The following is a 12,273-nucleotide window of genomic DNA, read 5'->3' on the forward strand; positions in this document are numbered from 1 at the left end:
AAAGATAAATATTGTAATGTTTACCCCTCTGAATGTAACCCCAGACAGCAAGCCAGAGAGAGAGGGAGAGCCAAACTGTCCAATCAATCATTAAATCAATAAACTCTTTCTGACACAATCAGCACTTCTCCAAACCAATCAAAGCCCCTGATTGGTGAACTCACCGAGAACTCCGAGCCGGTAGTTGATTGTGATGACAATGACGTTTCCATAGCTGGCCAAGATGCTGCCATCAATCATGTTGCCAGTTCCCTCCATGTAGGATCCTCCATGGATGTAAACCATGACTGGCTTTAACCCATTCTCATCGTGGATATCTGCAGAGAAAAAAAAATAAAAAAGAATTTATTCATTCATTCATTTTTAATCCAGAAAGCATCTATAAGGCAGAATGGATGGATGGAACTTTTATGATTATTTGTGCCATGTTTGCATTTGAAGAGTTCAGTAGTTTTTTTTTATTTTTTACTGAAGTCACTACAGACACCTAACGGGTTAGATATTAAAAAGAGTATCAACTAATATTTAATGTTTCAATTTGTAATTTAGTGTTAGGACCTGTTAACTGTAAGGTAAGGAATAACAAATAAACTGTTTTAAACTCTTGTACTGTAGGTAAAGATGGAAATATACACATGGATGCATAGATTACAATATAAACCAAACTTCTCCAGCATCTCAGACCATAAAGAGCTCCTGAGACTCTCAGGCTCACTGTGTGCCAGTTCAGTTCATTGCATATTTGTTTGTGATTAGTATTACATCAAAGCATAAGATCAACAGATGCTTTAAAGACCTAAAGGTAGCCACTACGTTTTAACCGTGAGGCCCCATGTTGCCACTGTCATAATCTAGTGTTAGTTTCACTAATATTCCACTTAATGTCAAACCTTCAAAATTAAAACAGCTCACACATTTTGAATCACGTGGCTTCAATACTTGAAATGATAATTAAAAATATCTGAAAATGCCCTGCATTTGGCCCAGTAACTATTTAGGGACTGAGTTGCAGTTCAGGTGGAGGGTAATGATCACAGGTGCGTTCTGCTGTCTGTGGTTAGCAGCAAGAAGAAAGATGTAAAGCAACAGAAAACTGTGATGATCAAATAAAAGGTCACTCTTCAAAATAAGCCTTTAGCTCCTAAAAATAATGTTTCCATACAATCACACTAAACCCACCATCATTTCATTACTGTCATTAAAATGTGGCTCGGGTAGCAGAGGGTGCTGTCTATAAACTGCAGAATGATCGCCAGCGCCTCCTGTCCAGCTGTTCTTGGGCACGATGCCGAACCCTAAACTGCCTCGATGCATGTGTGTGAAAAAGCACTAACACTAGCAAAAGCACTTGGGTACAGATAAAAGCATTTTATAAATGTGTGTAATAGGATGAATGAGCTTGAGCAGAGGGGTACCTATATAGCACCTTTCCATTCACTAAACTGGATACTCAATTCTATATTTTCTTTCACTTTAGTAGAAAATCTGCCAACACATTTTTATAAAGCAAATGGACAGATACAGAGCGACTGCTCTGTGAGAATAAAGACAATTATAGACAACATTTACAGATACTACAATTACAATTCATAGTTCACTTTCATGCAAACACATTTGGAACCACTCTCTGACAATAATTTTTCCATGTTAATAATGACAACACCTGCTTAATTATGACAACAAAGGAAACATATACAGTCAGGACCCCTTGATTCAGTCCCACCACGGTATTTATGCTGCTTTGAGGTCTGGACTTTACCTGAGTCACTGCAAGTGTAACAGCATTTGAACTGTGTTATCCATGTATCTATGAAACATACTGGCTCCATAGCGGCCTCTAAATGCCACAGGCAGTGTTGAAAAATTGCCTCATCATGAGAGACATGCCTGAGGTGGGTTGTATAGCACAGCAATATATATGATTAGTGTCTATTAACAGCTGCGCGTGCACTAGAAGATGTGACCACTATATATAATTGAACTGTTCATAAGAAGAGTGTTTGTGGATTGTTGAATTTTTGAAGTGCTTAAACAGCTACAGTATGTAACAGCACCCACTCGACTAGCTAGCTTCTGTGCTGCTGTACATGCTATTTTCTGCAGTGTGCTGTGTTTGAGGTGCCTACTGCCGGTCCATATTCTGTTCTCATCCAGATAATAAACAGCAGCACTAATAGAAAAACAAGCCTTCATCCACCATTTACCACACAATGCAGAGCTGAGGGGCGGTTTGGATCAGCCAGTTACAGCACAGTGGAAATGAGCACGGTTACACAAGAACAGCCATTCTGTTATAGATTTGCTGTTGTGCTTTGATCACTGTCCAAATTTTGGCCAAGCTTTAGCGGGCAGACAGGACTGTGCATTGCGGCACGTCTTCCCTTTGGTCTCATCTGCCCAGTGAACATCATTCCAGAAGTCTTAAATAAATAACATCAAACTGAACTGAATTGCTGCCATGTTCTTTTCAGAGAAATGATGCTTTATCCTGGCAAACCCTCGCAAACAAGCCATACGTGTTCAGTCTTTTACTGTCACGAACTGTCATGAGCTTCAACAGTTAACGTGCTGAGGCCTGTATTGTAGATGAAGCTTGTTTTTCTGTTTTTATTTCTCTGATCGCTGCACGGTCTGAGCTTGCAGCAGGTTTGTTGGGATGTCCGCACCTGGAAAGATTGTGGCATTGTTTTAGCACACACTGGAATTCTCCTGATCAGCAAACTGCCAGAGCTTTTGTGTTTATAGAGATGGTCACGCTTGGCTGCTACTTAACCTCTTAATTCCTACAGAAGGAGGAAGGCGTCCTCAGTTTTTCACAGTGCTGCCTAGAATCCTGTGAAAACAGTTTCACAACTCTTCAATATTCAATGTTTATTGTGCAATCAATACGCAAGCTCTAAAAATGATTATTGTCTGCATGATGGGGAATTGAGTTTGACCTTTTCCTTCTGTACAGTACCAGTCCATTTCTAAAGTGGACATTGTTACCTTCAGATTGTTGTGCTCAGGACAGAGTTGACATTCTCCAGCAGAACCTGATGGCTTTAAGCCAGTAATCTCTACATCTGTCTGCTCGCCCACCTCTTCCTTTTGTTCTTTGTGTAATGCACAGGCTGCATGGCAATTAGGCCAGATGAATACTTTCTTTATGAAGCTCTCCAGTTGTGATTAAGCAGCATGATTAGTACATGCGTAGGTGGTTATTATAAATTAAGAGTGGGTCATTTGCATAAAAGAAGATGAAGTGAGAAGATGTAAAGAACAAGAACAAGAACAAGGTCCACAATAAATCACCCAGCAGCATTTTCACCTGGACTTTAACAGGAACATCTCTGGGAGCGCTCTGCTGTGACTGACTCTGGAACAGTGTTAGTGGACATATTTTTTCACCTTGCTTCTATCAACCCAAGGGGAAAAACTCCAGAGAGAAGTTATGAGTGTTGTCCTCACATCGCCCAGCATTTCCTCCACTACAACGAATTTTCAGTGTCCTGAAACCAACAGCTGAACCAACACATTATCTATGGCCCTGCTGACCAGACTGCTGCTGGAAAGTCTCTCAAATGTCATTTAGGATGAAAGCATCTGCTGAGGAAAATAGTGAACTGGGAGCTGAGGTGGCCAGCTGAACATTTCAAAGCAATGATTTTGTGTTTAAATAAAGGCATTAATATACCCCCATGCACGCTGGTCTTAGCAAAAAGCTTCTCTTAAATTATTGTTAATTTCCTGTTTAACAGTATAATCATTTTGTGCTTCTTTATTCCTCTTAATGATAACGAAATGTTAATTTGATTAATGCAACAAAGCCGTCTCATTATTCTGCTGTTTTTAGCACTGAAGGACCAAAACAGCACAACCACACTGTCCAATCTGCTGCTGATCCTTCATGTGCTGTTAAATCAGCTGCAGTTCACTGAGGCAACAATGCAACATGTTGTTTTCATGTTCCAGTCTCAACATTTCTAAAACCGACACAAAACCTACAACCACAGTTCCTGCTCTTTTAGTGTTAGTGTTAGGTATTTGGTCCAGGGCACACTCCTATCCCAGGGCAGTAAACTGACTTTCAGGAACCTACTAATGGGAACTATCAAGTTACCATCCACGAAATACAACAATTCTTGGAAATGTTGCAAGTTGAAAGGCTTGGATAAGTTGGGTATCTCATATGTTTGATGACTGAGATATTTATTCATCATGTGCTAGGACTGCAGTTCCTTGGGTCAAGTCTTTGAGCTAATAACCACCTTTATGTTACTGCTTAGCATGATTGACAATACTGTGCTAAGTTAATCCGTATAACTCAAAACAAATCCTGGGTATGATTAATTTTCTTCATAGTACAGATGCCTGGACGGTGGCAAATTATGCTATCTTACCAAATGATGCCAGTGCTTCCAGTGTCACATGTTAGGAGAAAACTATTAAACCCCAGTCTATGTAGTTCAGCTGGCTTCAAAAAATATGCCCAGTGCCAGCAAAAATTACTGCCCTCTTTTTAAATTTCGGTAGGCTGCATGAAATGCACAAAGATGTGCAAAAGCTGGCTGCACTTTGTATGAGGCATCTCAGTAAGCTTGCTGAAACGTAACACAGCTGTGCAGGCAGGCAGGCAGGCAGGCAGGTGGGCACGGCACAGGAGGAGTGCATCACTCTACTCCTCTGCAAAAAAAAATAAAAAAACAGTGAAGTGAAGGAGTAGAAAGCAGCCCGTGGTGAGAGGTTATTAATCTCTGCTGTGCTCTGAGCGGGTACCTTAGATTTGCTAATGCCTCTGCATCAATTTCACAATTTCTCACCTGCAGCTCATCCCAGAAGGTACTGGGACCGACGCCCTACTCCAACCTTGGACTCACTCTGCTTAAAAACAGGCCTTCTGATCACAGAAGCATGATGGCTGGGTGGTCTCAGGAAGTTCCTATTTCTCATTCCCTTCCACAGACACCCAGTCAAACAGTGTCTGTGGTGGAAACAACCTTGATGAGGCAGATGCACATAAAATAATAGTGTTGCCATTAACTTGTCATAGTCTCTGACTGATGGCCATTTAATGGTCACTTCAGGCCTCTGTGGACTCAGACAAAACTATTTGTTGGCTCTCCATCAAACAAACAGACAAACTGACTGTTACTGCCCATCTCTTCTGGTGTAGTGGAGTCAGAAGTCAGGAGGGAGGGGTGAGCGAATCCACTCAGGGCACTTTGATCCAACAGAAAGAACCCCTGTAGATTTAGTGCTTGTGTTTTATGGCAGGAGAAGGAGAGGTGATCCTGGGGCACCATGTCCCAATCCTGTCAGTGTGGAATGCACTTAGAATTAAAGAAATCAAACTGCTTCAAGTACTCTTCTCTCTCCCCCGCTCTTACTATTTGTGTGTAGCTGGCTCTCTGTACTCTCTTGGGCATGTGGAGCTGCCTGGGTGACTGTGCAGCAAGTTTGTCCCGCACATTCATCACTGCCACCCAGGCTGGGGGGAGAATATATTCTTCTGCTTGCTTTGTGTGTTGCACACACTACTCATCTTACTCTACTTGAATATCCTGCACACCCATATACTACAGTATGTGGGTGTGGAGGGCGAAGAGAGGGAAGGGGTAATGTTTGGGGTGGTGTAGCGGGGGTGGAAGGGGTCTATCTGCATTTTCAAATACTTTCAGCATTTTGTACTGTTGGCAGTAGAAAATGGCAGTTAATGGAGGCTGTCTAAAGTGCATCTCCATCACACACTTTGCCCCCACCGCTACCACTGTAATCGCTGCTGCCTGTGAGCAATTTCTTGTTCTGTACAGTTATATGCATATAGCCTCCTCTCTCAGGAGTAGAAAGTCACTTTTTGGCCCAGAGCATAACAAACAAACTTGTCAAGAACTGCAGACCAACTACTGGATAAGAAATCAGAAAACCCAGGCAAACCTCTTAAGGAAGGGAAATGGAGAGAAAAGACTGAGGATTTCCAGATTTCACTAGTACTGGACTGAAAATCAGTGGTAATGGGTCTTATGGAGTGATGAATCCAGATTTGAAACTTTTGGTTCAAACTGTAGTCAATATATATGGAGGAAGTCAGGAGAGAGGTACGTGGTGGAGGCGATGCCATGGTTTGATGCTGCATTTCAGCAGCTGGGGCTGGGGATTGTACCAAAATGAATGGGGTCATGAATTCAGAAAAGTACCATCAAATTTTGATCTACAATGCAACACCAGCTGGAAAGTATCTAACTGGATTCATTTTTCAGTGATACCTGTAAAACCACACCTGGACTCAAAAACACACAATAGAACAAGGATTAAAAAAATCCGTGGGAAGGAACATTTTATATTATAAATGTACACACAGTGAGCAGCCAACAACATTAAAAAAAACACCTCCCTAATATTGTGTAGGTCCCTCATGAGTGGGGCCTATCGGGGGTGTCCTTTGGTGTCTGCTGCCAGGACACTGGCAGCTGAACCTTTGCATGGATTTAGCCTGTTCTGGCTGGTGTGGATACTCCACTGGATTGCAGTTTGGAGCTATGGTCAGTGCACTGGGTTCTTTGTGATGTCTATAAAGCCATTCTTGAGCAGTTTTTGCAGCACAGAAGGGCTGCTGTAATCTGTCAGTTCTGTTGCCAAGGAGGATGTCCTTGGTTTGAAGGCCTGCCCTATGGTTTCCTCTCAGAACACTGCAGTCGACAAGATGATCAATGTTTTGCACTTATTCTGTCAGTAGTCCTAATGTTGTACCTGATCTGTGTGTGTGTATGAGCCTCTAACACATTTTTGTAACAATATGCAGCATTTACAGACTGCTGAAGATATGCAGCGACTGTGCTTTGGACTCATCATAATGTAACGTTTTCTTAATCATGCAAACACAATTAAAAACAAACTGTGTGCGGTGTGGCAATTCTTAGAAAACTAATGCTCAAGAGCAAACTTTGAGAGGAAGTGATTGTGGCACATAAGGCCTGAGAGGTTCTCTGCAGTGCTGTCAGCTGCATCAGCCGCTGAGGTATAGGTGGAACCACAGGGGAGCTACAGGAGTAATTCATTGCACTGCAGATGTTCAAGCAGTCAGAGTGCATCGATCCTGAGTGCTTCCCTGAAAAAACAGGCAAGCCAAGGTAGGGCCCGAAGACACTCTTTCTCCAGGCCTTTCAGCATAAAGCAATCTTTTCTCCTGTTGTTTCAATTTAGCTGCTATATTCCTCTTTAACACTTAACTTGAGCTAGCAGTGTCGTAGTAAAAAAAACTGCTGCCTGCATAATCAAAGGCATTGGGTTTCCTCTTGCAATTCCAAGGTGGATAATATTTCTTTTTTCTGGACCTGCTGTTGGCAAATGGTATGCATTGTGATCTATTTTAACAGCACCATACCATCTCCCAGTGATCTGTCCTTTCTAATTTCAGGTAAAATATGCTAACTCTGGGGCAAATGCAGTATTGATGTTTTCAAACAAATGTGATGAAACCTCTGAGGAAATGCAAGCTTTTACAAGATCCAACTCTAAAACACAGTTTAGTGCAAAAAATAAGAGGTGTAATTTAAAAAAAAGAAAAAATCTATTTGCAAAGATCACATTTGGGTTATAAGAATGTCTCAAATGTATCACTTCACAACATTTATTCAGCAGTCAATTCAAAGAAAAGAAATCAATAGACAGAGAGCCTTGGAGGGGTTCAGTTTCCTACACAATATAACACTTAATGCATGAAGCTGCTTCTTTTGCCAAAGGTAATAACTTGTGAAGAGTTTTCATAATACAATCTGTGTCTCAGACAAAGGCCCATCAAGCCTTAGAAATTATTATGCCACAGTGATATCATTGCACATATGCTTGCAACATTTTTTTTAATTATTACCAGAAGTTTTCCTAGTGTTTCATTGCTTTTTTTTCAGAAATAATAATTGTGATACAACAAATCACAGGTGAGTCAATAAATTCATACATTTCAGTTCAATTATTTCAATTCATTTACGCTTTTGTCAGGCATCATAGAAGCGAAGATGGACGAACACGTGCCTCAGTACACAAGCAGCACTAAAACAACAGCTACCAGTAGGTAGAGCAGTCACTTGAGATAGTAAGACCAGACTGATGAACCTGAGCACCAAATGGATTGATTACAAGAAAGCCTATGGCTCAGTGCCACACACTTGGATCATAGCATGCCTGAAACTGTACAAATATCAACAGGACCCTAAGAGCCTTCATCAGGAATTCAATGGAACAACACCAGAGGCCAACTTCAAGCCCCAAGTCACCTTCGAGTGCAGGATGTGAGCGAGACATCGATTCACTGATCCACAACACTAGGATCTACAGCTGCAACATCGGAATGTCATTTGGACTGGAGAAGTGTAGTCAGATGGTAACAAGGAGACTTAAGGGAATTCAACTACCAGAAGGCAACACTGCAGACAATGAGGACAGCTACCTTGGAATCCCACAGGCAAATGGGAACCATGAAGAGTCTGCTAGGAAAGCTGCAACCACCAGATACCTGCAACAAGATCAACACCTACGCCCTGCCAGTTGTCAGATACACTGCTGGGATAATGAGCTGCCCAAAGTAGGAGATAGAAGTCACATCAAGACAAGAAAGCTCCTTACCATGCATGGAGGGTTTCACCCCAAATCCAGCACCCTGAGACTGAAAGCTAAGCGGAAGGAAGGAAGCCGAGGACTAGTGAGTGTCAGAACCACTATCCTAGATGAAACAACAAAGATCCATGAGTATATCAGGAAGATGGCCACAACTGATTATATGCTTGTTGAGTACCTCAGGCAGCAGAAACCCGAGAAAGAAAAGGAGGAAGAACAGGAACCATCATGGAAGGACAGGCCTCTGCACAGCATGTACCACCGACAGATAGAAGACATTGCTGATATAGAGAAATCCTACCAATGGCTGGACAACGCTGGACTGACAGACAGCACAGAGGCACTAATCATGGCAGCACAGGAACACGCTCTGAGTACAAGATCAATAGAGGCTGGGGTCTGCCACACCAGGCAGGACCCCAGCTGCAGGCTGTGCAGAGATGCTCCTGAGACAATCCAGCACATAACAGCAGGGTGCACGATGCTAGCAGGCAGGGCATACATGGAACACCATAACCAAGTGGCCAGCATAGTATACAGGAACATCTGTGACCTGGAAGTCCTGAAGTCAAAATGGGATATGCCCCCAAAGATAGTTGAGAATAACAGAGCTAAGATCCTGTGGGACTTCCAGATACAGACAGACAAACTTGTGATGGCTAACCAAACTGGGTGGCTGTAGCTCAGGCGGTACAGCAGGTCACCTACTGATCAGAAGGTCGGCGGTTCGATTCCTGGCTGCTCCAGCTGCATGGAAAAGTATCCTTGGGCAAGATGCTTGACCCCAAGTTGCTCTCTGATGCAAGTGTGAATGTAAGTAAGCACTTAGCTTAGTTAAGAAGTACTTGTATGAATGGGGTAAATGTAAACATGTTGTATAAGCACTTTGAGTGCTCGGACAGAGTAGAAAAGCACTATATAAGAACCATTTACATCGTAGTGGTGGACAAACAAAGGAAGAAGTTTGTAGTGATGGACGTTGCAATACCAAGTGATGGCAACATCAAGAAGATGGAATGTGAGCTCGTTAAATACCAAGGGCTCAGAAAGGAGCTGGAAAGGATGTGGAAGGTGAAGGTAACAGTGGTCCTCGTGGTAATGGGAACACTCGGGGCACTGACCCCCAAACTGGGAGAGTGGCTCCAGCAGATTCCAGGAACGACATCCGAGTCCTGGGAACAGCTAAGATACTGTGCAGGACCCTCAAGCTCCCAGGCCTCTGGTAGAGGACCCAAGCAAAGATGACCTGCAGGGTGAGCTAGAATATATATATATATATATATATATATATATATATATATATATATATATATATATATATATATTTGAAAAAAATGGTAGAAATAGTTAATGACAATGTAATAAATTACCAGTGCAATTCATTATGAACTTGTGTTGGCTCAACAGTTATAATCACTCAATCATTAACCTATTTTTAAATCATTGTTTAATTATTCTGAACCCACCAGCTTATCTAACCATATCACTGAAACTAATCTTAGTAATAATAGGTGAAGCTGGTAGACTTTTCTAATAATTACCAAGAAGCACTCAGAGTGCAAACATCTCTGTGCAGTATTCACGTTTAAGGGAACAATGTTGTATTTTGTGTAAATTAATTTCATTTTGTTTGTTCTTTTGAGATATAATTTAACACGTTTGTAGTGCAGTCAAAGTGCAAATTGCAGGTTTTTATTGTTTGCCCTGTTGAAACCAATTTAACAATACTAGATATCATTCTGAGTAAAATTATTTATTGTTTTTTATTTACGTGGATCCATTGCCTTTCACCTGACAATAATCTGTTTAATGATATAGAGTAATCCCTCGCTACTTCGCGGTTCGTTTTTCGCGGACTCCCTGTTTTGCAAGTTTTCAATCAATATTAGTGTAAAATATTTATTGCGGTATTTTTGCTGTTTCGCGGGTTTTTGCGGTACTGGTTCTTCACATGCGTAGTACGTGTTGTACAATAATGTATATATATTTGGTGTATAAGTGTGCGGTGAGGGTTTATAAAAACTTAAAATAATGTATAACTACTAAAACAATGTATAAGTATTAAAATAAATATAGCGTCCCTACTTCGCGGATTTTCCCTTATCGCAGGTGGTCCTTGTACCTAACACCTGCGATAAGTGAGGGATTACTGTAACACATCCTGGGATCAACTTCAAAGAAAAGGCAGATTTGAAATGCAAACATGAGGTCAGAGGTCAAATGTGACATGATATTTGGATGCAAACTATAATGTGATATTTAGAACCCCACATACCCTTATCATTTCTTAATACAAACAAAGGCAGTGGAATGTGAAGCACAGTTTTATAGATTAAAGACATTATATAAAAAGTTGACGTTTGACCTTATTTGACCTTGAAGAAGAGGTCAATGGTCCAAAGTAACATATCATTGGCTATATGCTTATATGCTGTTAATAAACTGCGAGCTGTGGCAAGAAGGTTTGCTGTGTCTGTCAGCGTAGTGTCCAGAGGCTGGAGGCGCTACCAGGAGACAGGCCACTACACCAGGAGACGTGGAGGAGGCCGTAGGAGGGCAACAACCCAACAGCAGTACCGCTACCTCCGCCTTTGTGCAAGGAGGAACAGGAGGAGCACTGCCAGAGCCCTGCAAAATGACCTCCAGCAGGCCACAAATGTGCATGTGTCTGCACAAACTGTTAGAAACTGACTCCATGAGGATGGTATGAGGGCCCGACGTCCACAGATGGGGGTTGTGCTCACAGCCCAACACCGTGTAGGACGCTTGGCATTTGCCAGATAACACCAGGATTGGCAAATTCGCCACTGGCACCCTGTGCTCTTCACAGATGAAAGCAGGTTCACACTGAGCACATGTGACAGACGTGACAGAGTCTGGAGACGCCGTGGAGAGCGATCTGCTGCCTGCAACATCCTTCAGCATGACCGGTTTGGCAGTGGGTCAGTAATGGTTGGGGGTGGCATTTCTCCATGGGCTCGCCAGAGGTAGCATGACTGCCATTAGGTACCGAGATGAGATCCTCAGACCCCTTGTGAGACCATATGCTGGTGCGGTTGGCCCTGGGTTCCTCCTAATGCAGGACAATGCTAGACCTCATGTGGCTGGAGTGTGTCAGCAGTTCCTGCAAGATGAAGGCATTGAAGCTATGGACTGGCCCGCTCGTTCCCCAGACCTGAATCTGATTGAGCACAACTGGGACATCATGTCTTGCTCCATCCACCAACATCACGTTGCACCACAGACTGTCCAGGAGTTGGCCGATGCTTTAGTCCAGGTCTGGGAGGAGATCCCTCAGGAGACCATCCGCCACCTCATCAGGAGCATGCCCAGGTGTTGTAGGGAGGTCATACAGGCACATGGAGGCCACACACAATACTGAGCCTCATATTGACTTGTTTTAAGGACATTACATCAAAGTTGGATCAGCCTGTAGTGTGTTTTTACACTTTAATGTTGTGTGTGACTACAAATCCAGGCCTCCATTGGTTAATACATTTGATTTCCATTGATGATTTTTGTACAGAACAAAGTATTCAATGAGAATATTTCATTCATTCAGATCTAGGATGTGTTAATTGAGTGTTCCCTTTATTTTTTTGAGCAGTGTACAACATAGTTTTAAATAGCTATATACAGTATTATTATCACTTTGACCTTCGGATTAATCTATTGACATTG

The 12,273-nt window shown here is 42.3% G+C and overlaps 1 protein-coding gene across 1 annotated transcript in view; it reads right to left on the reverse strand.

Moving 5' to 3' along the window:
* Nucleotides 1-12,273, reverse strand: part of nlgn4xa (neuroligin 4 X-linked a) — a 149,591-nt gene that overhangs the window by 92,235 nt on the left and 45,083 nt on the right. The window contains exon 3 of the mRNA XM_030750697.1: nt 165-317. Coding sequence (XP_030606557.1) covers nt 165-317 — 153 coding nt within the window. The remainder of the gene's footprint in view (nt 1-164; nt 318-12,273) is intronic.

Source organism: Archocentrus centrarchus, chromosome 2 (genome assembly GCF_007364275.1).
Source record: "Archocentrus centrarchus isolate MPI-CPG fArcCen1 chromosome 2, fArcCen1, whole genome shotgun sequence".
Lineage (NCBI taxonomy): Eukaryota > Metazoa > Chordata > Actinopteri > Cichliformes > Cichlidae > Archocentrus > Archocentrus centrarchus.